A 24,291-nucleotide genomic window follows, 5' to 3' on the forward strand; every position below is an offset into this window, starting at 1 on the left:
TCTGGGTGGTCTCTATTTCAGCAGATGCAGGCATCCTCGAGGGTCCCACCTGCCCCACGCTGGAGGAGAGGAAAGGCTGGCTCCAGCCCCTCTGACAGGGAGGCACTTACTGCAGATGCTGCTGAAGTTGCCAAACCAGCCTGGGATTTTCCCCAGCTGATCAATCATATTAGGCTGATGGAGCTTCTTGAAAGGAAAATAATCATTGCTATGATTTATTAATAACCACTGTTCCTGTCATCAGCACTTCCTTTAATCAATTTATTTGGTCCTGTTAATATTTAAACCAGGCCTCAGGTCAAACAGCTCTGGCATTCTAAGTCTCCAGAACGGATCCAAGTTTCTGGAGGGGCCCCAGGAGCAGGCCCCAGGCAAGCTCAGGACCCAGGAAGGAGGAGGGTGCCCTTCGCTCTCCAACCTCCCCAAAGGTGGCTCTTCCACGCACACGAAGGACCATCCATTCACTCATCCATTTATTCCAAATCTATGGAGCTCCTCCAGGTACAGAGCCCAATTGACTTGATGGTGTTCCCCGTGGGGTCCCCCAGTCTGGCAGGGGAAGTAAATCACAACCACCACATAGGGATGAAAGAGCACAGGCCTGTGGGGCAGGAAAAGGCTATGGATGCTGACCCTGAGGTGCCCACCCTTCTGCTGTAGACCTCTGCTGAAGTCCCTCCACCCCTGCAGAGAAAGCCCCCAGGCCGGGCCTCGAAGGATACTAGAGTGTGGGATGACCTCAGGGGAGGCGGGGCTCAGGCTTGGGAAGAAGAAACTAGCCTGGCACTTGCAATCTCTTGGCTCACATGAGTGCATGTACCGAGTGGCCGCTGTCACCTCCTCTTGCTGACAGGCACATCTTGAGAGGGTGGCCCACACACCTGCCTCTCCTTCCTCACCCGGCAGTCCCCACCAACTCCTTGCATTTGGAGATTTTGGCCTCTCCTGATATTGCTCTGACCAAATCCAACCTGAATTGGATCTCAGGGTCTCATCCTCCAGTGCCCTGTGGTGGCTCAGACACTGTTAATCACTCTCTGCTTCTGGAAGCTCTTCCTTCCTCCCTCTCTGCAGAGCCCAAATACCAGTGTTTTTGCCCAAGTTTCTTTCCACCTCCCCAGCCTGCTTCTGGCCTCAACTTCCTCCATCCTCCCAAATCCTGCTGTTGCCCAGGGTTGTCCCAGCTGTCTCTATTTCGTTATGAATCCCAGGACGTTATTTCTGCCCGGATCTTACTCAGGAGCTTCAGATTCATGTGTCAAACCATCTGCAGGACACTCCAGAGAAATGTCTCATGGTTATCTGGGCCTATGTCCAAATTCAACATGTCTCTCCCCAGCCCACTCCTCCTCCCCATTCTCATCCAGGGCTCCACGACCAACCAGACTTAACAGCTTGGACATGTTCAGACAAATCCCTCCCCATCAAGCCCTAGAGTCCCTTAGTTTCCAAATCTGAAGATTTTCTCTGTGCATTCTGCCTTCTTTTCATCTCCCTTTTACTGAACCCGTTTGTATATAACCATCCCTTGCCTGGGCTACTTCCTGACTCTTAGCTCCTGCCTTCCACAAGATTCTCCAAAATAGATATGCAGCTACTAAGGGAGCTACACACAGATCTTCCTACGCAGAGTTCTAAAAAGTCTTACTCTTCACAGAAGTAGTTATGGTATTTACTACGCACAGAGGAAAATCCAGCCCCAGCCTGGCAATCGCCACCCTTCCGCGGCACAGGATTTTCCTCTGTGTAGCTCCCTCCACACTGCACCCCACAGGCATGTACAATATTATGTGTCAATTATAAACAAAATTTTCAAAAGCAGGTAAACCACACCAAGGGAAGAGAGTTAAGGTTGCAGTGTCTTGGGTGGAGAGGTGAGGGTACACAAGGGCCACTTTACAGAGAGAGGGTAGGGATGACAGGAGGGGGAGTACAGCAAAGGAGCCCGGAGAACTCTTTCAGGAACGTTCCCTGCAAGCAGGAGAGAAGCGGGGAGTGTGCTGGAGGGGAGGGTGGCATGGAGGGGCAGGGTGCCCCTTGCTAGAATGGGAGGGACCTGAGCCGGTTTAAGTGCATTTGGACTGGCAGAGGTGGAGGCTGTGGGTGAGGGTCGGGTGGGGTGATGAGTCAAGAGGGAGCTTCCTGGGAGGTGACAGGACATGGAGCCTGAGCTCAGGTGGTTGGAGGTTAGCATGAGATGGCAAGACACTCTCCTCGGCTGTGGCAGGGGGCAAGGAGGTGCTCTGTAGCAGGAATGAGGCCTTCCTCTGCTCCAAAGTGCCCCACCAGCTGTGGCCCTACCTGCTGGGATTAGAGAGCCTACCTGTTCACCATAACCCTCCTTGTGCTCATTCTGACAATGTCCCCTTCCCATGCCTCTATATTGCTGCTGCCCTGACCTGCATCTGTGCCAGGGTGCCCATAAACCCTTGGGTGGCCTGGTCCAGACTGTGCAGGTAGCGCTGAGCCCCGCCATCTGGCCTGTGAGGGAGGAAGTGGGCTGCACACCTTCCCAGTCACTGAGGATGGTAGACTTTGCGCTTGCTGCATGACTCTGGCCTGGCCATCCTGGTAACGCTGGAGGTGGACATGGGGGTATGGCTTCCTCTTGGGGTGAGATGAGAGAAAGAAGAAACTCAGCGCATGGGCAGGGTGGGGCTGGGGTGGGTGGGCAATGGAAGGGATGGACTTGCACAAGAGCCTGTGACGGCCAGAGCTAGGGCCAGGTGGGTGACCTGAATAGTTTCACTTATTTCTCAGAGCATAAGAGAAATAATCTCAGCCAGTGAATACCCCATCCTCAGACCTTCCTTGCTCCCAGCTGCTTTGTTTCTCACCTGAGTTACTGCTGCAGCCTCTTCAAAACAGGGCAGGCAGCGAGAGTTCTTAAGTGTGGGACTTAGATCATGTTTCTCCCTATGAAAACCCTGCAGGCTTCTGAGCTCGCTCAGATCTGACACTATGGCCTATGAGGGTCCTGGGGACCGGCCACATGGCCTCTCGGCCTCCTCTGTCCTATCCTGTCCTGGCCTCACTGTCCCCTGCTGTTCCTGCAGACATGTGCCCAGCATCTGGCTCTACACCTGCCATATGCCCTCTGCTCACTGGGCCCTCCTGGATGCCCTAGGGTTCCTCTCTCAGCCCCTTCACTCTTTACTGAAACATCACTTTTTCAACGACTCCTCTCTTACCACTCTTTAGAAACTATCCCCCACCGCTCCATTTCTCCTTCCTGCTTTACCTCAACATTTACTTCGATTATATTATAGAAATGGAAGAAAGTTAGTTGCAGAACAATATGCAAAATATAAAACTACAGTAGTCTCCCCTTATCCAAGGGGGGATATGTTCTTAGACCCCCAGTGGATGTTCCAGATCCCCTGGGGATGCCTGGAACTGCAGGTAGTACTGAACCCTGTATACAGTTTTTCCTGTACATACATATCTATGACAAAATTTAATTAATAAATTGGCACCACACTCTTGTGCTCTGGAACCGTTATTAAGTGTGGGTTACTGGACGACAAGCACTGTGATACAGCAACAGTGCATCTGATAGCTGAGATGGCTACTAAGTGACAACAGGCAGGTAGCTTAGACAGTGTGGAGACGCTGGACAAAGGGAGGATTCATGTGCTGGGCAAGACAGAATGGGACAGCGGGAGAGTCCACCGTGCTACTCAGAACAGCATACAATTTAAAACTTTTGAATTGTTTATTTCTGGACTGTGGGTGTCCCTGGGTAACTGAAACTACAAGCATGATACTGTGGATATGGAGGAACCACTTTAAATAAAAAGGAAAGAAAAACAAAAATCCTAAACAAAAGACATTGCAATGTATTCTCAGTGGGTGCTGGTGATCGTACACAGTTAGGTCTGGAAGGAACACATCCCGCCTAGAACGGTGATAATGTTCCTAAAGGGAAGCCCAGAGCTGTTATATTGTACATTTCATGAAGGGAATGAATTTTTTGATTATATAAATTACAATTAAAAGTTTTAAATGAAAGAGCTCTTTTGGAGTGGAGCTGGATCCCCTTACAGGACATCTAAAATAGCAATTAAAGGATCATTATTTGATACATGCTTATGAGTATTTATCTGAGACAAGCATCACACTAGGCTCTGGACCACAACAAGCAAGAAGGACAGAGCCTCTGCCTGCATGGAGCTCCCGAGTTAGTGGGAGAGACTAACACTGATCAGCTCACAACAAACAGGCCAGGATGCTGGTGGAAGCCTGGACCAAGCCCATCTGTGGTCCTTCCATGGGACCACCGTCAGGGAACTGTGAGTGAGCACGCTGTTCCCTCCCTGCAGGTGAGCTGCTTGGGTGAGCCTGGGACTCCAGCCTGCCTCCTCCATCCTGTCTCTCTCTTGCCAACCAGGGGCTCAGTGAGGGTGTGTGGATCACTCATGGGCCCAGCCCTGCACTGACAGAGCACCTGGCAGCTGCCAAAGCTCAGACATTGCTCTCTGAGATCACATGGATCATGACGGAGCTCTGCCCAAATTCTCTTGGATCCCTTTTCCTGTGTCTATTCCCCTCCCCACCCCCGACTGTGCTGTCCTTCCAACAGTCTTCCCAGGGGTGGGTGGTGGTTTCTCAGGATTGCTGGCAGGTTTTGGAAGACTGGCCTTGGGCTACTGGGGCCTGTTTTGTCCATGTACTGGGAGGGCTGGGAGTGCCTAGGAGTTTATATCATCCAACGCCCCCACCCCCAACCTAGGAGCTTGAAAATCCCTAATCAACCTTATTTCTAGCTAGGTACAGGAGTGTACTTCACACTTCAGTTGGGGGCTTGGGCTGAGACCTCCCTTTCCTGTTACACCTGAAAGGGTAACAGGACCTTGCTCATGTCCTGCTTTCGGATCCCCTCCCCCACCCCCCAACTGTGTCCCCTGAGGGTCTCGTTAATGGATTACTGCATGTGAATCACTATCTCAGGGTCTGCTTTGGTTTGGAGATCCCCACTGAACATATTCGATTGTTTTCAGGGCCTTTTGAATAAACTGTGGCAGCCTTTGTGTGCCTTTGGGCAGCTGCTGGGCTCTCAGCTCTGGAGATGCTCCCTGGGGTGAGGCACCCTGCAGCAAGCCAGGGATGTTTCCTATCTGCAGCTCTGTGAGTGCAGCCCCTAGAGCATGGAGAAGTGGCTGCAGGACAGGAGAGCTAAAACGCAATTGATTTATAAAAGTCAATGAGATTTTAAAGCCGGGCTGGGAAAAGAGCAAGATGGATCTCAGAGCTGAATTGATTTAAAGGGTAAGTATTGAGGCCAACAGACTGATTGAGGAGAGAGAGATGAGGTATTGGAAGAGGCACTCTGGAGGGGTGGGAAGAGATGGTTTCATAAAGTTAATGCGATTTGCCGCCAAGGCCAAAGGGGACCTCCTTCAGGGTCCCACACTGTCCTGGGAATTCTGCATGAGCATCAGATGATTTATTACCTAATGGTTCTTGAGTGCCCCTACTTTTAAAAACTTGTTTATATATATATATATGTATGTATAATTTTATTTATTTATTTATTTTTGAGATAGGGTCTTGCTGTGTCACCCAGGCTGAAGTGAAGTGGCACGATCATAGCTCACTGCTGGCTCAAACTCCTAGGTTCAGATGATTCTCCTACCTCAGCCTTCTGAGTAGGTGAGATTACAGGTGTGTATGACCATGCCTGGCTAATTTTTTTTTTTTAGTAGAGATGGGGTCTTGCTATATTGCCCAGGTTGCTCTCGAACTCCTGGCCTTCAGCAATCCTCCTGCCTCGGCTTCCCAAAGTGCTGGAATTACAGGCATGAGCCACTACACCCAGCTTAATTTGTGACTTGCATTCTGCCTAGCTCTAATTGGCCACCTGTTTCTTCCTAGGTCTCCATCTTAGAGGTCTAGAGAATGAGCCAGGCCCTCCTAATGAGCCTCACCTCAGCGTGAAGAACTAAAACCAGTAAAGTGCACAGCCTATCCATTCCTGCCCCCAGGAATGAAAATATTAATTTTTAAATAGTGATTAGGTAGATTAGAGAGTTTGGAGTTTTTTTCATAGTGAATACCTCAGTGATTTAAAAATCAATATAAAAGATTGCATTCTTGAAAGTTATTTTAATCAGTGCTTCCTGGGTCTGCCTCCTGGCTCAGCTGAGGCTGGTCTTCAGCAAGGGTGGTGGGAAGCCAGGAGACACCCGAAGTGTTTGCTCTTTACTTCCATGCAGGATGCAGCCCTAGCTTCAAGTGGATCTGGTGTTCATTTATCCATTCTTGAGATTATGGGGCCTCCTGTATGCCCACCTGCGAGAGCCACTGCATATGGAGATACAAGACACACACCTGCCCTGGCAGAGCTCACGGGGGACGGATGCCCCAGCACCAGATCTTGCTGTCACATATAAAGGGAGAGGGGAGTGTGAAGGCAGCAGCAGCAAGGCAGTTGGGCTTGGGGTGGGGCTGGCTGGAGGGGGCAGGGAGCCTGGGTGAGGTGAGGAGGGACAAATGAATGCGGTGAGCCTCACTGAGGGGTGGAGTGTGCCCAGCAGGGGAACAGGAAGATGCAGAGAGTGAGAGGGTGAGTCCAGACCAGGAAGTCTGGCTCCACTCCCAGGCTTTCCACCCTGACTCTCATAGGACCCACGCTCCTGCCTTAGGAGAGACCATATCCCAAGCCTCTGCCAGACTAATGAAAACCCACCCTCTGAGAAAGAGCAGCCTGTTGGACCTCTTCCAACTGCTGCCTTCAACCCATTCTGGGGTCTCTCTTGCTGTGGCTCCTTGGAAGAGACCGTGCCCCCTTTTTAGGGTGTAGACAGTTTTCGCTACAGCCTTAGCCATCAGAGACATGGGTCTGATGTGGCTGTGATGTGGAGGGCCTCTGTGAGCCGGTGCCCAGCTTCCTCCCTCTCACACCACACACCTGGGTCTCTCCAAGCTGACAGGTCCCGCACGGACCACTGTGCCACACCTCCACCCCCGTATGTCTGCCTTTCCCTTTCCCTGGACTCATGACTCTGCTGGTGAATCCTGACTCACTTTTGAAGCATCAGTGTCAGTGCAGTTACTTCCTAAGGTATGAAGACCCTTCTGGTAGGCTCTCAATGCCGAATGATTGACTTCCATCCCTTATGCTGCCCCCGGGACCTTGCTGACACCTCTGGCTGGACATGCACCTCTTCTTCATAAACATGTATCTCATGTCTGTGAATGTGAGACAGGAATCCTCAAGTCTGAAGAGGATGAGAACTCATCAAATCCAAGAGACTTTGTGCCTCTGTAGATGATCCGCTTGGGTTGAGAGAAATCTGCCAACAGGATTCTCCTACCCACGGCCTGTTTCCACACATGAAAAACTAAAGGGCATGAGATTACTGATTCTCAGCCCATAATCAGAGAAGCAGCAAGCAGGAAAATGGAAAAGCGAAACTGTAGCTTAGCAGTGGGTATGGAGAGGCAGTGGGAGGTCATGGAAGATGCACAGGATTCCGAGTCCTGAGGCCCTTTACCCTCTTAGAGCCTCAGGTTTCTATCTATAAATGGGGGCCAGATACGGATCCTGCTGCTTCCTAGACAGTGGTGAGGATGGAATGAATGGGCAATTTTCTTTGAGAGCAGTGAAGTGCTGAGTGAACAATGTTGGCCCTGCTTCTTGCTCCCGTGGGCTGTGCCCCTTGGAAGGCTCTCTCCTCTCTTCTGGACTTTGTTCAGGGGCTGATGGCCCAGGACCCCAGGTGCCTGCTGTTTCTGCTCTGTTCAGATAAGCAGGCCATTCACCAAGAGCCTGGGATCGGTAAAATCAATATAATTGCATGTCGATTATAAATTTCATTTTCTGCCTGCCTATGAGCCATTAGCTTAGATCAATACATTCTCTACCCTTGGTTAAGTAATCACGGGGGCTGCTGAAATCCTGGTGAGGATTTCAGCAGAATCAGGGCAGGGTCCTGACTGCCTTGCTGCCTTGGACAGTGGAGTCCAAGGTGGCCTCTCGGCCCACGCCTAACTCAGTTCAGGCCTGTCTTGCAAATAAATGACTTATCCCTATCTTCAAACAGTAAGGTCATGGCTACTTCTCCAGCTGTCTGGGGCTACAAGGCCAGCTTGGAGCTCCTCCAGCCCAGCACCGAGCAGCGTTGTGTGTTCTGAGTGTCTAAGAGCACTGGTCAGGTGGGGGCACTTATGGATGTCTAACATCTTCCATGGGAAGAGAAATTCTGTTTTCCCATCAGTTGGTCGGAGTTGTCTGGGAAGAAGGAGAACATGAGGGTTGGTGGGGGAAGAGGCTTGAGTTCACAGTTCCCCTCTTCTGGATACAAACAGCCACCTTCATCTCCTGGCATGAACCTCAGGCAGCAGCAGATGGACTGGTGGCCTAAGGGCTGGTTGGAGGGTGGTGGCTGGGAGTGTTTGTTCTCAGCTTGTGGTGTTGAAACACTCTGGTACTTACAAACTCTGCAGGGTGGGGAGGTGCCAGCTGCTGCCCAGCGCACAGCTGGCACTGGGGGAAGAGTGTCTGGAAGCAGAGGAACCCAGCTCTCCATAGATCTGCTTCAACAAAGGCCCCTGTGTCTCCCTCTCCTTCTCTGCAGGTGGCAGTTGGGAAACACCATTGCTTTCACTAGCATTTACCCTCTCTCCTTGCCCTCAGGGCCACTCCCTGTGCACTGCTGACCCCACTGCAGCCTGCATAAGGCCTGCCTAAGGCTCCGGCCAGGCACACCACTCCATTGTCTAAAACCCTACCTGGACGTGGGACAGGCTCATTCCCTTACATCACCTTGTCCTCCCCCTGCCTTCCTGCATTGCAGCCACCATAGGGGCACACTGCTTGCCCCAGGTTGCCACCGCTGGGCCTTAGCACAGAGGCTTTCACAACCTGGGATGGCTCTTCTCTCTTGCTGCCTGGATCTGAGCCTGGCATGTAAATATGAAGGCATGCACTATATGTTCAGAAGCCTTTGGGTTCTGGATCCCAGCAGTGCGCCTTCCTGGTTGGGTACCCTTCCTGGCTGGCAAGTTCTTTATCCTTTCTGGGACTCAATTTCCTTATCTGAAAATCCTTATCTGAAAAATGGGGCAACAGTCGTCTTTTTCTCAATGGGAATCTTTTGAGGATGAAGGGAGATAATGCATGTGCCTGCACATGACAGGTGCAACAGGACTTCAAACAGGAAGTTCCAACAGGGCTCCAAGCCACACAGGATGTGACATTCTAAAGTGAGGGACAAACTAGGAAGCATGCTTTCAGAGAGATAGGTCACAGCCAGCTACCATGGACCTAGAAATGTTGACCTGGTCTTCTATGTTGCAAACAAAATTGACCCTAGGGCACCTCTATCCAGGTATGCCCAGAGTTAACCCAGGGCCTGCCAGGTGGGGACATTGGAGGACACAAATAAAGTCATTTCATGTGCTGTGCTTGCTTGACAGAGTGTCCCATGAGCTCAAAAGGCATTAGTGTGGTTGTTGCGATTTTAAGCACTTGGTAAGCACATGAAGAGTTAAATCAGGGAGGGCAAGCTATCTGAGGCTGCAGCATTTGGAATAGCCAATCTTTTTTTCCCAGAAATATGGGAGTTGAAGTAAAACAGCAGCCAAATCTGGGATTCCTCAACATCACTAGGTGGCAGGGACCAAGCCCATCTGAGCTCACCACACACCTTTGCAACCATGGCTAACACCTGGCACTCCTGGCGAGGGCTAACTCCACAGGATGCCCACTGCTCTGTGTCCCATAAAATCCCAATTCCCCTCCCCTTTCCCACTAGCCTGCTGCTGGGCCAGGCTGACTTTCAGGGGAACAAATCTGGGACAGGCCAGGACAGAGTGGGTGGCCTGTCTCCACTTTCATTTTGGCCCCCGCACCTAGTGATAGCATTGTGTGTGCCTGCCATGGAGACAGGTGCTTGTGAGGGTTGGACAGGGTTTGACAGCTTTGTATTGCTGGCATCGCTGGGGGCAGGAGCTGCTCACTGACACATCAGCCTCCATCTGTCTCTGTGCAGCACTAGATTTGGGAGGGAGGCTTCTCGGACCTGAGTCTTGTGTTTAAGCTGCTTCTGCTCTTATTAGTGGTGCAGTTTTGAGCATTTTACTTATATTACTCTGCCTCTATTTTCTCCCTTGTCTCACAGAGTTGGTGTAAAGATTAAAATAGGACATTTACATGTAACACAAGGTCCAGCTTGCATCCGGCACATTCTAAACACTCAATAGAGATTCTCTCACTTTCCTTCCTTCCTTAAAGAGGAAAGTGAAAGGACAGTTTGTGGCCTTTAATGTATGAATAGTGGAAAGTCATATCCTTGATTGCATTTATATAAAATTGAAGAATAGGTAAGATCACTGTAGGGTGCTAGAAATCAGAAAGGTGTCGCTCTGGTTGGGAGAAGGGTCGGGGTGACTGGGAAGACACAGGAGAAAACCTCCTAGGCTTAAGGAAACTGCTTTATATCTTGATCTTCAGGCTGGTCACTGAGAGAACACTTAAGATTTGTGCATTTTACTCTGTAAATTATGCCTCAATAAGAAAATCTTAAAATTTTTAGACATAAACAATGAAAATCCTAGAAGAGTTTTCAAAAAAAAAAAAAAAATCAGGCTGCAATGTGATTTGAGGCCACTCTTGTTCAAAGATCCCCAAACTGGAAACTTTTATTTCCTCTAATCAGGTTCCCCTGGATTTGTCCTGGACCCTTTGCTGATCTGAGGGCCTCTGTAACTTCATTTCACTTCTGAGCAAATTTTTAGAAGGGACTGACAAGAGACAGCTTGGTCCTCTCCATGGGGTGGAACACCTGGCTAGTGGCAGAGGATGTCCAGGCTTGGGCACCTCTGCTGTCACAGAACGTGTCAGCTACAAACAGCGGTGCCAGGGCCTGGCCTGGAAGTAGAGACTGCTGGGTGAGTTCCCTTTGGCCCTTCTTCTCCAGAGCAGGCTCCTCTGAGGCCTCCTGTCCCTGGCTAAGCTCTAGCCCACAACCTGGATGCACCCCTCCATGAGCGGTTCTAATATGCCCCTTCCTCAGCATACCTTACTGACCACTCTGCTAGACCTCCATCCTCTCTCTGAATTAGGCAAAGTCAGATGCTGTGTCACCTAATTAGGTGACTGTTGCTTAACTGCTTCACTCTCAGGGCCATGAAGGTGGTGAGGACTCTCATAGGGAGCCTTCATGGTACCTGACAAGCCTGGGCAGGGGCATCATGGCATGGCCAAGGGCATATCCTGGAAGCCACAACATTCATAACTAAGCAATCTGAGGAGGACTGCTAACCCTATGAGTGTCCCTAAAGGGCAGAATCTTCCAGGGATCTGAAGGATCCCCCAGTCTGAGCAGGTATGAGGTCAGTTGACCTCTGGGCTGTCATTCCCTAACCACTTTTCAAGTAGTCCTACAGTCTTGGGGCAAAACCCAGCAGTGTCCTATCCCTTTACTTCCATTCCCCACCTCACAGAGGCAGCCACTTTCTTTTTTTTTTTTTTTTTTTTTTTTTGAGACGGAGTCTTGCTCTGTCACCCAGGCTGGAGTGCAGTGGCCGGACCTCAGCTCACTGCAAGCTCCGCCTCCCGGGTTTTACGCCATTCTCCTGCCTCAGCCTCCCGAGTAGCTGGGACTACAGGCGCCTGCCACCTCGCCCGGCTATTTTTTTGTATTTTTTTTTTTTTTAGTAGAGACGGGGTTTCACCGTGTTAGCCGGGATCGTCTCTCGATCTCCTGACCTCGTGATCCGCCCGTCTCGGCCTCCCAAAGTGCTGGGATTACAGGCTTGAGCCACCGCGCCCGGCCGGCAGCCACTTTCAACCTTTGTCATTGGTTCTTTTGGTATCACTTCTATGTTTCCAGATAGTATTTATTTATTGCCACTTCTTGATTTTTTCCTTTTAAGTGTTATTTATTAACTTCTTACTATAAAAGATGAAGATTTTGTTTCTTTTACTGCCTTTTTCCCCACCATCCGTAAGCACCCACTCCACCCTCCCAATATAGTTATATTATCATTTTGGTTAGATTAACAACAGAATTTCCATTATTAGCACCATTTAATTGCTAGTCCCACTTGAGGTATGTCGTATATGATAATAATTTTTCTTTCATGAATCACTTTTGTTTTCCCTGGAGTTCATCATTGCCTTGCTTTTTTATTTGCTTAGTTTTCTGCTAGGTATCAATAATCCAACCTTAAACATTCTATCAGTTGTCTAAATATAATCTCCATGTGTTTAGATGCACCTTCTTAAAAATATCATTGCATTTTATCACTGAAAGAACCTATAGCTGTCATGGAGATGTATAGGGCCAGGTGCAGTGGTCTTCAGATAGTGTTGGGTTAGGGAGAAGGCAGAGGTCTTAGCATTGGACAGACAAATTTATTTCCCACATTTATTGGCTGGGCAACCATGATTCTTCTACATCTATCAAAATGGTAACAATGATATCACATTAGAGTGTAGTTATGAGAATTAAATGAGGTACAACAAAAGTGCCTGGAGCATGGGTACACCATAAATGTTAGTTTACTTTCTTGTGGGACAATCACATGAATAAGGCCATTGAAGTTACTTCATCACACTAATAGAGCTTTCTCTCCCCACCCCCAAAGTATTGACCAGGCTCTGAACATTCATCAAGACTCCTAAGACATTGACACTCCTGCTACGGGAGATGGTGAGAGCTCCTGTAACTTTGCCCATCAGTCTGATGATTTCCTTTAAAAGAAGGAGCCTCCTTAATAGCAACATCAATTTTATTTTGAAACACTGCAAACAAAGACAGAAATTCTGAAAGGAAAATGTATACAAGTTAAAAACATGTAAATCTAGAAAAAAAAACCCACTCTAATATAAAAATAAAGGGCAAGCAACAAATTAGGAAAATATTTGCAACATATGAGTCAGTGAAAGGCGAGGTCAAATTTCCTAAGTACCAGGCCAGCTAGGGTAGAGACAGTGCTCCAGCCACCCAGGCAAATGCTTTCTCCTCTATCCAGCTATTCATCCATTCAAAAAACACAGGTTGAGTGTCCACCTGGTACCTGGCACTGGGGGCATAATGATGCCCCCAAACAGAAATGGTTCCTGCTCTCACGGAGCTCATGGAGCATGCAAGTGACAGTTATTCACCAAACAGTCACACTCAGGAGTATACAGCTGCAACCTATGGTAAATACCATAAAGAAAAGGAGAGCTGGCGCAGAGGATCCAGCCTAGACTGGGGTATGTGGGAAGACTTCCTTGGCTGGCAACACTTGAACTATACTATAACTAGAGAGTGAATAGGAATTAAGGGTGGTGTGTGTGTGTATGTTTGCATGCATGAATGCATGTGCACACACATACATGCTTGCATGTGTGCAAATGTGAATGTAGGAGGCATTCCAGGGGAAAGAAGGATGTGCAAAAGCCCCATGGTGGAAGTTTCATAGAACACTGAGAACTGGAAGAGGGCCATATGGCTGGCCTATATGCACTAGATGCCAGTAGCACCCCTCAGTTGAAATAACCAAAAATACTCCAAACAATGCCAAATGTTCCCTAGGGGGTGCAAATTGCTCCTGGTTGAGAACTATTGACTTAAAACAAACATTTATGAGAAACCTTGGATTTCAAAGACAGGCTGCCTGTAAGCCCCTTTGCTGAAGCACTGGTCTCTTACCAGCACTGTCCAATAGAAATATAAAAAATACAATATGAGTCACATATGTACTTGTAAATGTTCTAGTAGCTATAGTAAAAGAATGTAAAACAGGTAAAATTAATTTTAATAATGGATTTTATTTAACCCAATATATCCAAAATGTTGTCATTTCAGTAAAATAATTATTAATGAGATATTGTACATTTTTTTTGTACTAAATCATCAAAATTTGGTATATCTTTCTCTCAGTTTGGTCTAGTGACATGCCAAGTGCTTAGTAGCCACATGTAGCCAGTGGCCAGCTCATTACACAGGAGTGGGAGGGTGGAACTAAGCTCTCACAGAGGCTTCTGGCCTGTCCTATCCCTTGGGTCATCACCAGACTTGCCCCCTCCTCAGCAGAGCCATGCAAGGTCCTCCTTTGCCCACTGGGGTACACAGGTTTCAGCCCATCCAAAAGCACCCCACAGAGGGGTTCTGACGGCTGCGGAACACACTGGAAGGCCGGTCCCATCCAGGAAAATCATTCGAGCGCTTGCAAGGTGCTAATAAGATGGGTGTGTTCCCTGTGAATCCACAGAAGGCTGGAGGCTCCCAGCTGCAAACACCTGGTGAGACACAAACTGTTTCCAAGCTCCCAGGCAAATGCTCCATCCACCTCCAAAGACCCATCCTCCACTTCATTGTTTACAAAAGGAGCTCAGGTCTCCCAGATACTGGCCACCTGAAAAGACACATTCTATTTTTTTGTAAAAGACAGATGTTCTCATTCAAAATGACACTTTCCGTGGCCAAGCAGTTGTTGTCCATGGAGATGCTGTCTCTAGCCCCATACAGTGGCCAAGTCTTCAGGTCACTGCGCTGGGTCGCTGGCTGGACACAAGCTGACTAGCCCAGTCCTGGACTCTCCTGACTCCCATCTCTTGCTGGTCTGAGTCTGCTCCCCCGTCCACCTGTCCTGCCCCAGGCCCTGCAGCTCTCTGGGTGTTCTCCTGGCAGGAAAGCCTGCCTGCTCCTGGCCTGCTTGAGGAAATGCTGCCTGCAGAACAGCAGGGATGAAGACCCTCGCTTGCACCCAGCTGTCTCTAGAAGCCAGGGCATTGCCTTCCCTGGTAAGTGGTGCTTCTGTGTTGGCCACAGGGCAAATCTTGGGCATTTCCTTCTCAGTAAAGAAGCAAAGTTTCCTTAAAGTTGCCACCAGGTCACCTGGAGCGACCGAGGGCCTCTGCAAAATGTGGAATGTGGGGCGAAGTGTGCATACCCACTGGACACTAAGTCGGCCACCGCCCTTTTGCAACTTCAGGTCGGGTCCCCACGCAGCCCAGGAGTTTCAGGAGGAAGGGCACTTCCTTAGGAGGATGCTCACTGTTCAGCGGCAATGGTCCCAGAACACCCGCCCCATGTGACACACGGCGTGACAGCTGGCCAAGTGTCCGCGGACATTTGCCAAGAGGCATGTGCGGTGCCCAGAAAACCCCAGAAAGTTGGACTTACCCCTCCTGGCCTGCCTGATCTTTGGGCTCAGCATGTTCTTGCAGCCGTCCGGCCAGCCCCGCGGGGCCGATCATGCTGTCATCCACTTGCTTTTGCTCGTCCGCGCGCCCAGTCGCCCCTCATGCCCTGCTCGCTCGGGGCCCCGTGGCCGCTGGCGTCACCAGTCAGGCTCCCTCGGCTACCTCTCCCGGCTCCGGACGGACGGCTCGCCTTGGACTACATAAACCTCGATGCATTATTTATCCATCCCAGAATTAATTCCCATCCAAGCGGACCATTAAAGCCTCAGTAATCACTGCTGATCAATCACTGGACCAGGGCGGGGCAGTTCCTCTGCCTGGCCTGGGCGCACGCGTGGCTGTCCAAGCTGAGCGCGGGGGCGGGGCGGGGCCGAGAGGGGCGGGGCCAGCCGGAGACGCCCGGCGCGGTCCTGGCCCGGGAGAGGGTACTGGGGTTCCGGCCCTTCTCTGCTGAGGCTGGAGGAAATGCGCCTTTCTGTCGCCGCCTAGGAGCCGCACTCCCTGCCGAGCCCGGGTGGGAGAGCGCTTTGGTGAGAGAGTAGCCGAGACCCCCACGCAGGGCCCAGCCCACGGGGACCCGTTTATGAGCTCACTGTTTTAAGTGTTGAAAGTTGGGTGTGTCTGGGAAGGAGCAAGCAGCCTGGCAATGTAAACTCCTCAGGAGACTCCGAGCAGGAAAATGCCTGTTAGGGATACTATTTATGCCTCCTTAGTAAGGTGACAGTAATAAGAGGCCAGGAAGCACTTAACTCAGGGCTCTTCACATAGGAATATCTGAATTGAATAGTGAATCTCTGCTAATTGCTATGTTTCTGTTTGATACTGGCATAATTTTAAAGGGTGCATACGGGGGCTTTGTGAGGAGGGGAATCCAGCCTCAAGATGCTAAAAATTACCCAAGGAATGCAATCATAACAATAGCTATCATTTATTAGGCACCTACTATGTGTCAGGCACTGAGGCTGGTGCTTTACATTCAATATCTCATTTAACTCTCAAACTCCTGAGGCAGGTGTTATATATATAGCATTTCAAATCTGGAAAACAAGGCACAGCAAGGTTGAATCACCTGCCCAAAGTCATACAGTACGGAGCGGCAGGGCGGGCACTGGAGCCCAGGGCTGTGTCTACGGCTCCTGCTGCTCTGTGATGCCAGCCTCTCCACCCTATTCCCATCACTGCATGGTAACAGCTCCTGGCTTGAGCCCCCAATGAACTTGCTGAACAGTGACCTGCCTCTGTGCCCCTGATAATCACTCCGTGTATCTTCTTAGGCATCTGAGCGTGGGTCTGGCCATTTGGGCCTGAGGATTGTGTGACCCTTTCAGTAGCTGGCAAAGAGGGATTTGAACAATGCCCTCCCCTGCTCAGATAGCCATGCCCTCCATCTGACCCTCCCCACTCCCTCGAGTGCCCCATGTCCACAGATCCCCAAGGGTCCTATTGGTGTGTAATCAACTTTAGCAGCTGGAGAGGGAGAGGGCCCACCAGGAGATCACTGTGGCAATCCTCCCTAGGGAAGAGTGTGCCCTGTGGAGAGGGGAGGACTGCAGAGTAAGGAGGAAGACTCATCAGGATGTGGTGAGCCGCATGGCCGAGCTGGTGGGAGAATGTGGAGTCCCTGGAGACAAAGCTGTCTTACTCAGCATCAAGTCACTTGTTCTGGTCTTCAGTTGCTCCTCAGAGGGATGAATGAGTACCTTGGCATAACATTCCAGGTTCTTTCATGGTAGCATCCATGGCCTCCTCTCTGACCTATCTCTTGCTGATGTGCTATACAACCATATGCACATACAGCGCCTGCTCCTGTGTGCCCCATTGTCTTTGCACATGCCCTGCTCCTGTGTATTCCTGTTCTTGCATGTGCAGCCCCTGCTCTTCTGTGCCTCCGTGTCTTTGCACGTGTAGCTCCCTCTTTCCGGAATGCCCTTCCTCACATTGCCTTGTTCTTCTTTGGGCAATTCCCCAATGAAATTCTCCTGATTCCACCAGCAGAATGAGCTGCTAAGCACTTCCCCTGGGTCCTTATCTGTGTCCCTGGACTGCCCCTCTTGTATGCCCTCCCTGAGCCCCAGGCTGACTCAGGCCAGAAGCCTCACAGGAAATTCTGGCTTGATGGGCAGATCCAAGAAACACCACTGAATGACAGAACTGACCTCCTTTTCCTTTAAGGCCAGGTACAAGCCCTGGTTGGGACACGGACCACCCAGGAGGAGTAGGGAGAATATCAAGCTAGAAAATCTCATGTCGACACCAGGGTCACAGGGCAAATCCTGTGGCCTGTGACAATGTCTTGAGCAATCAGGAAGCCATTTGTGAGTAATGCAGCCTGGACCACTTTATCCAAGTCAGAGGCAAGGAAATGCCCTGAGACTTAGTCTGGGTCCACTCACGCTTGTTTTGGTTAAGAAACCACCCCCAGGCGCTTTTCCTGTGCAGCTGTTTTCCCTGATGATATTAAGTCACTGTGTTCACTCGCCTGCTTTTCTGGGGATCAGAGCTGGAAGTGGACAAAACCACAGGCTCTGGGCTCACACCCAGAAGTCAGGCTGGGAAAAGGGCAGGAGCTGATCTGGATTCTGCATCTGAGAAGGCTGGGGGAATGGGGCAGGTGGGCAAAGTAGCTCTTTTCTCCTCTCCACCCTCAGACTGTGCTCTCAGTACTTCCTGAGATGAAGGGTCCATAGAGGCAGGAATTGGAGCCCCTCCATCCTGAAGTTTACCAGTCCTGATCCTCCACAGGGCCCTGGGAGCCTCCCACTTCCTCTTGGGTGGCTTGTGGGAGGATGGAGTGGGGACAAGGGCAGGGCAAAGGGATCTGTTGAACATGTGACATCCTATAAGCTTTTATTTGAAGAACCAGCCCTACTCTTCTCAATTATAAGTGGGACACCAAGACCAAGGAGTGGGAGACACAGGTCTAGCTTAGCAGTGGCGACAGAGAGATGCCTCCCTCTCCACTGCCCTGTGACTGCCTAAACGGTGCTGCCCCTTAACAGCAGTGGTCCTGGGTCTGCCTTCACCTGGTTTCCTGCCTTGAATCATTCAGTATTTTCTAAGGGCTGTTCAGGGACAGGAGCTGAAGGATATGTGGAGAGCGCTGAATGGACAGAACTCCCCAGAAGGCATCTATTGAAATGCACACCTGTTGGTGGGATGGCTGCCAATCAGCATCAACTGGCCCGGAGCCAGGATGCCTTCAAAACAGTAGTTCCTAACCTTGGCTACATATTAGGGAGCTCTGACAGTGAATTCCCATGTCCCACCATCAGTGGCTCTGATTTAACTAGTCTGGAGGGTTTATTGTCATTGGGAGCTGTAAAAGCTCCTCTAGGGATTCAGCCAGGGTTGAGAACCACGGCTTTAGAAGACTACTGCATTTGGGGTGTTTGCTGGCTGCCATCCTGAGGGAGATTCTTCTCAGGGAGAGGCACATCTGCCAATAAATCTCCTGGTCGAAAAGTGGAAAGGGCATCTGTCTGAAGCCCCACCTTGAGACAACTCCATGCAGAGGCACAGGTGCTGTTGGATAGTCTGTGCACTGCGCAAAGGTGTCCAGTAGAGGGAGGTAAGGAGGCTGAATTTGGGCTCCATTGGCAAAGCCATGTGTTCCAGCACGGGGAGGTGGGGAGGTGGGGAGCTGTGCAGCTGGAAGAGGGAGCTTTCCTCTAATTTGCACAAAGGCGACGTGTAGATAGCAGAACCCTGCTTCCCCTGTTCCAGAAGCTGCATGGAGGACCAGAGTAAGCCCTTCTGGAGGCAGAGGAGAGAAACAATGCTACTCTGGCTTTGTGATGCCTGCGCAGGGGTCACCAGCACCTGGGTCCCCAGCCTGCCTGCTTAGCACGCTCTCTGTTCCTGCTGCCAGGAGGCTGATGCTGCAGTTCCCTTGTGTGTCACTCCGGGTCTTCATGGGCAGCTCCCACCCTCATGCTTTGGTTTCTCCTTCTGTCTATCCAAGTAGTGGGCTGGACCAGCTAGAGAGTACCAAAGACATAACTGATTGTTACATTTTCAGGAGTTTTGTAAGCCACTTGTTTAGCAAGAGTGTCATTAGAAATTAATATATATAAACTTATAATTAAATAAACTAAGACAAAGATAACAAGCACTAAAAACTCGTAATTTCCAAATCATTTTACTACATTTTATTATTCTTAAGGTAATTGACATCTATTGTTTCTACATGGTGGATAATATATATTGGGTTGCTGCCATGCATCTCTTTTCAACTCTAATGTTCAGTGACATCATGCTGGTAGTTTGAAATTGAATGTTGTGGGAGTATTTACACCAAGAAAACCAGCAAATGCAGTAAATCAGAGCTTAAATGTTTTGTTTTGTTTTGTTTTTCTTCTACAGAGCTGGTTGTTAAGCATTTGTCAGCACACCTCTGGCCCGTTTCCACCACATTCACTCTGTCTGCCCCAGTCACTGTAGACTCCCTGTTCTAGGCAAAGGATACCAACTCTCCACCTGAATCTGTTCTCCCCTTCTTCCTGGGAACACACAGATGTTCTACATTTCCAGCATCCTTGCCATTAGGTGTGACTGCATCCTGGCCATTATACATGAGCAGAAGTGATGTGGTTACTTCTAGGCCTGGCTTCCAGGACTCCTTCTCTTGCCACCCTTCTAAGCTCATTTCTCTTTCCTGGTTGACTGGGAGAGGATCACTTTGAAATTCCTATGTAGAATATGGTAGAATCCCTGCTGTCTGGAGCCCTGAATGACTGCATGGAGCCAAGCCCTCACTGTCAACCCAGAAACATCTTGAGAGAAAGAGAAATTAACTTATACTGTATCGAGTCATTTCATAGTTGGTCCTCTTCATTACTATAGCCAACATTCTCACTGGATACACACTCCACTCTGCCTGCCCTTTTTTGCCTTCTGAACTTTGATGCATCCCTCTAGACCTTGTTCCAGCACCACCTCCTCGCTCAGTGCTCTGTGGTTAGAGTTCGGCACCTTTAACATTTCCCATGTCACCCATGCCCAAGGCCATGGGGACCTTCTACAAGGCCTGTTGTGAGATCTTTAGAGGAGTATGAGTTTTTCCTGCCCTCTCACCCATAATTTGAATATCATCTACATATAAAACCTATCATATGCTGAATTAAAAAATATTCTTCCTAGATATTTAAATTGGGAAACTGTGTGGGATTCATCAAAGTTGAACTTTTGCGCCACTTTGGTGGCCTTGCCCTGCTTGTACTGTAAGCCTGTCCTTGGTCATCTTGCCGTTGGGCACTTGGGCACTGCAGACTGCTCTGTCATAGAGGTAATGGCCTTTCTCTCCACCCACTGTTCCTGGCTTCAGCTCTGCTGCCTTGGGCCTAAAGTCTGTCTCTGCCCTTTGGCTCCACCATCTCTGTCCCCTTGCCTTGGCTTTTAGTTTCAGTTTTGCCCATACCCTGCATCCATGGCATACCCTCCCTTTGACAGCCCAGGACCCCAGAAGGGGTGTAAAACCTGGCCTTCTACCTATCTGGAGTCTTTGTTGTCTTGGGATCCTGGACAGAAGGACAGACACAGAATTAGGCACTAGGAAACCACCCAGATATACGGAGCAAGAGAATTCAGACTGGAGCAGAGAGGCTTTGCTTGGAAAGCCCCTGGATTGCAACCTGTACCCTTGGGCATGATTTCTAGAGTTGTTCAGCCCTGGTCTGTGAGAAAGGTGGCTTAGGGGCACTGCATTGGCTCAGACACCATAACCATAACCTTTTGTTCCAACCACTGTTGTAGCACTTGTCACACATTACCTTTAACTTTGCAATAGCTAAGTCAGAGGATGCATAGTGTGTGCTGAATAGATGAATGAGTGGTGCCTCAGCTGGGTTCCAGTGGCAGATGCTGAGATAAGAGTTTTTTTAGGGATTAATATTTTGCCCAGGAAAGGAGGGAAGCAGAGACAGGGAGGAAGGTATCAGAGCACACTGCACACCTGACAGTATTGCTGCCAGCCCAACTGGCACTCCGAGCACATGACCCACTGGAGGGGCCTGGCTTTGGGCGGAGGTGGCCAGGACTTGTGCAGTCATTGGCTTCCAGCCACCCAGGAAGAGAGTGAAGTTGGCTGGAAAGCTAAGCCTCACCCTAAAAGAGCTAACAGCCAGCAGCTGTCAGCTGACTTCACTCCTGCAGTTGGGCAGTGAGTCCTTTTCGGAAGCAGGTTCAGAGCAGCTTAGTTCCATGCCTACCACGCTTGGGCTTTAGAGCTTGCAGACTCAATTTTAAGCCTCTGTAAATGTTGGATTCAGGGAAATACTACTCACTTAGGACTCTTTGATCCACTTGGACAACTATGTGGGCTCCCCACTGAATTGAGCAACTTTCAGATAAAGAATTTATTCAGCTGTAAAGTCTGTGAGTTTCTCACAAGGGGAAGCTTCTATTAGAGTGAGTGTAGGACTGATAGTAGCACAGGCCCTGCCTGTGAGTGCTGGGTTCTCACAGGGTACCTTGGGAAGCGGCTTTGGGAGGACGCTAGCTTACCAGGCCTAACACCCTGGGCTAGGCAGGGTCACTGCTTCCAGGAGTCAGAGGCTGAGATGAAAGAGTGAAACGTGTCCTCGCTATATGGCAGTTCTGTTTCTGGGTCCTGGGAACATGACGCACTGAGATTCCCAAAAGCCGCCTCCCTTCCTAGAAAAGAAGGGGGCGGTCACTGCATCAGCTGCCCAGGCTCCAAAGGCAACCCCTGCCCTTCCACAATGGTACCAACAAGGAAGCGGGTCTGAAATGATTCCCTTCCCTGAAACTTAGGTAAAGAGTCAGATTTTAGAAAACGATAAATCACCATTGTGATCAGCTTTGCATTATTGAAAAACAAGCCTTCTCCCTTGTAAAAATACCTGCTTGCTGTGTTAAGGCAGGGATTGGAACAGATGGAAAGAGTGGAAATTTCCCAGGCACCTTCTCTCATTGCTCACACCTCTCACCACAGTCCAATTCCTCCCTGCCCCTCTCTTCTGCACAGATGCCACACCCTTGATCCCTCCTGTAACTTCCTCCTGCTTTCTTTTCTTTTCTTTTTCCTTTTTTTCCTTTCCTTTCCTTTCCTTTTTTCTTTTTTTTTGAGATGGAGTCTCGCTCTGTCACCCAGGCTGGAGTACAATGGTGCGGTCTCAGCTCACTGCAACCTCTGCCTCCTGGGTTCAAGCAATTCTTCTGCCTCAGCCTCCTCAGTAGCTGGGACTACAGGTGCGTGCCATCACACACAGCTAATTTTTGTATTTTTAGTAGAAAGCATTTTACTATGTTAGCCAGGCTGGCCTTGAACTCCTGACCTCATGATTTGCCCGCCTTGGCCTCCCAAAACGCCAGGATTACAGGCCTGAGCCACCGCGCCCAGTCAACTTCCTCCTGCTTTTCTATCCATTTCCCCTCCTTTTGCATCTTTAATCTCTCCCTCATTGGTGCTTTTTTCCAAGTTGACAAACTCCCTCAAGTCTTTCCGGCTCTCAAGATTACGCCTCCTCTTCACCTCATCTGTTATAGTGGAATGGAACTTGTTTTTTGGCTGTACCATATCTAGGCCCTCCCTGTTTTGGAGGAATTCCTCATCTCCCTCTTCGGAAGCTACAAGAATGGATCTGTTCTATCTCTGGCAGGCAGTTGGATATGGTCATGTGGCTGAGGCTCAGCTGAGCAGATGACCCTGCCTGGGTTTTGAATCTCATCTTGAGCGTGACCCAGAGATGGACAGAGTCCACTTCTCAGCACTGGTGGCAATGATGACACCCGCTGTGATGATGAGGCTTTTCCACAAGTGACACTCTGCAGGGGTGTCCTCCCCAGGCTCTTCCTGCAAGAAGACTATACTTGTGCTTCTTGCTTTTAGGTTCTCTGGAGCCACTACCATTCTGTCCATTTTCCAACCTGGTCCTCCAGCTTCCAAAGGATTTTTCCAATAAATTCTCTTTTCTGGCTTTAGCTAGTTTGGATTTCCTTTCTGTGACTCACAACCCACAGAATTCTAACTGATGCCCACATTATGCCTCTCTGCCATGTTCCCCTTTCCTATTCTCCTCTCTCACTTCCTAATCCTTTTAAATCAGCACAGATGGTGCAGTTCCCCACTTGTCCATTCTCTCACTGATGGCATTTCCTTCCCTATTTCCCCAGTTATACTGTCAGCCTCATCACTGTATGTATCAGGCTGGAAACTACAGGCCATCCTTCGAAACCCTGGACTTTTGGTTAGGACTGATAGTAATCTCAGCTCACCAGAAGGTGCTGCTGGATGACGCCCTCCTACCTCTGACCAACACTTCTTTTCTCCCAACCTTTATTTTGTCCTCATCTGTTTCAAAATCCAGCTCCCATCTCCGTGTACACCTTTGGCCTTTGTGGAACCTTGTGCACATGTGCTCCCTTGCTTTAGTGAAGCCTCAGTGACTCTTCTTTTAAGGCACTCTTGCCCATCATAGGCTTCTTAATGGAGCAGTTTATACCTGTCATCATGATATGGCCTCAGTAATCACTACCACTGTCATGTGACAGAAACTGTTTTCTTGGAGGTCACTGATGAGCACCTAGTTGCCAAATACCCTCAGTACTAATCTATCCTGGTTAAAAAAAGACACGGGCTTTATAGTTTAGTAGGAAGATGGTACGTTTGAAGAACCCTTGGTTTGAATTTCTTAAACCAAGCATTCATTGTATCAGTTGATCTTCTTAATTTCTGGACCATTATTGGAACCAGATAGAAGGAAACTTAAGCCAAACCCAAGTTTCCAGTCTTGCTAGTTCTTAGACCTAGGCCAGACTTCATGGTGCCATGCCCTTGTGGTATATGACAGAAGTACATCTAAGTGGAGAAGTTTAGAAGAGAATTGGATGTAAGACTATACTGTTTAGAGGAGAGTTTTGGCTAGGAATATAACTTTTATAGACCACTGAGAAGAATGTAAAAAAAAAAACAAGAAAAGAAAAATAGAGAGGCTAGGACCAAACTATGAGAATCGCCAACATCTAGGGATTATTAGAAGGAGGATAAAAGTTTATTTAAAGAAGTGCTGTGGTTTGAATGTCCCCTCCAAAACTCATGCTGAAATTTAATTGCCATTTTGATGTTATTAAGATGTGAGTCTTTAAAGAGGTGATCAGGCCATGAGGACTCTGCCCTCATAAACGAATTA

General features: G+C 49.3%; 1 protein-coding gene across 33 annotated transcripts in view; it reads right to left on the reverse strand.

Annotated features, from left to right (window-relative positions):
* LOC105486660 (Rho GTPase activating protein 22) overlaps window positions 1–24,291 on the reverse strand; it is a 210,764-nt gene that overhangs the window by 144,526 nt on the left and 41,947 nt on the right. The window contains exon 1 of one of the 33 annotated variants that reach the window (XM_011749640.3): window positions 15,123–16,001. The exons of 30 other annotated variants lie outside the window; for them this stretch is intronic. In XM_011749640.3, coding sequence (XP_011747942.2) covers window positions 15,123–15,156 — 34 coding nt within the window. In that variant the 5' untranslated portion in view covers window positions 15,157–16,001. Of the gene's footprint in view, window positions 1–15,122; window positions 16,002–24,291 lie in introns of those variants that run through there. 2 more of the 33 variants (XM_011749641.2, XM_011749648.2) reach the window with 2 other exon arrangements.

This window comes from Macaca nemestrina, chromosome 9 (genome assembly GCF_043159975.1).
Source record: "Macaca nemestrina isolate mMacNem1 chromosome 9, mMacNem.hap1, whole genome shotgun sequence".
In the NCBI taxonomy this organism is placed as follows: domain Eukaryota; kingdom Metazoa; phylum Chordata; class Mammalia; order Primates; family Cercopithecidae; genus Macaca; species Macaca nemestrina.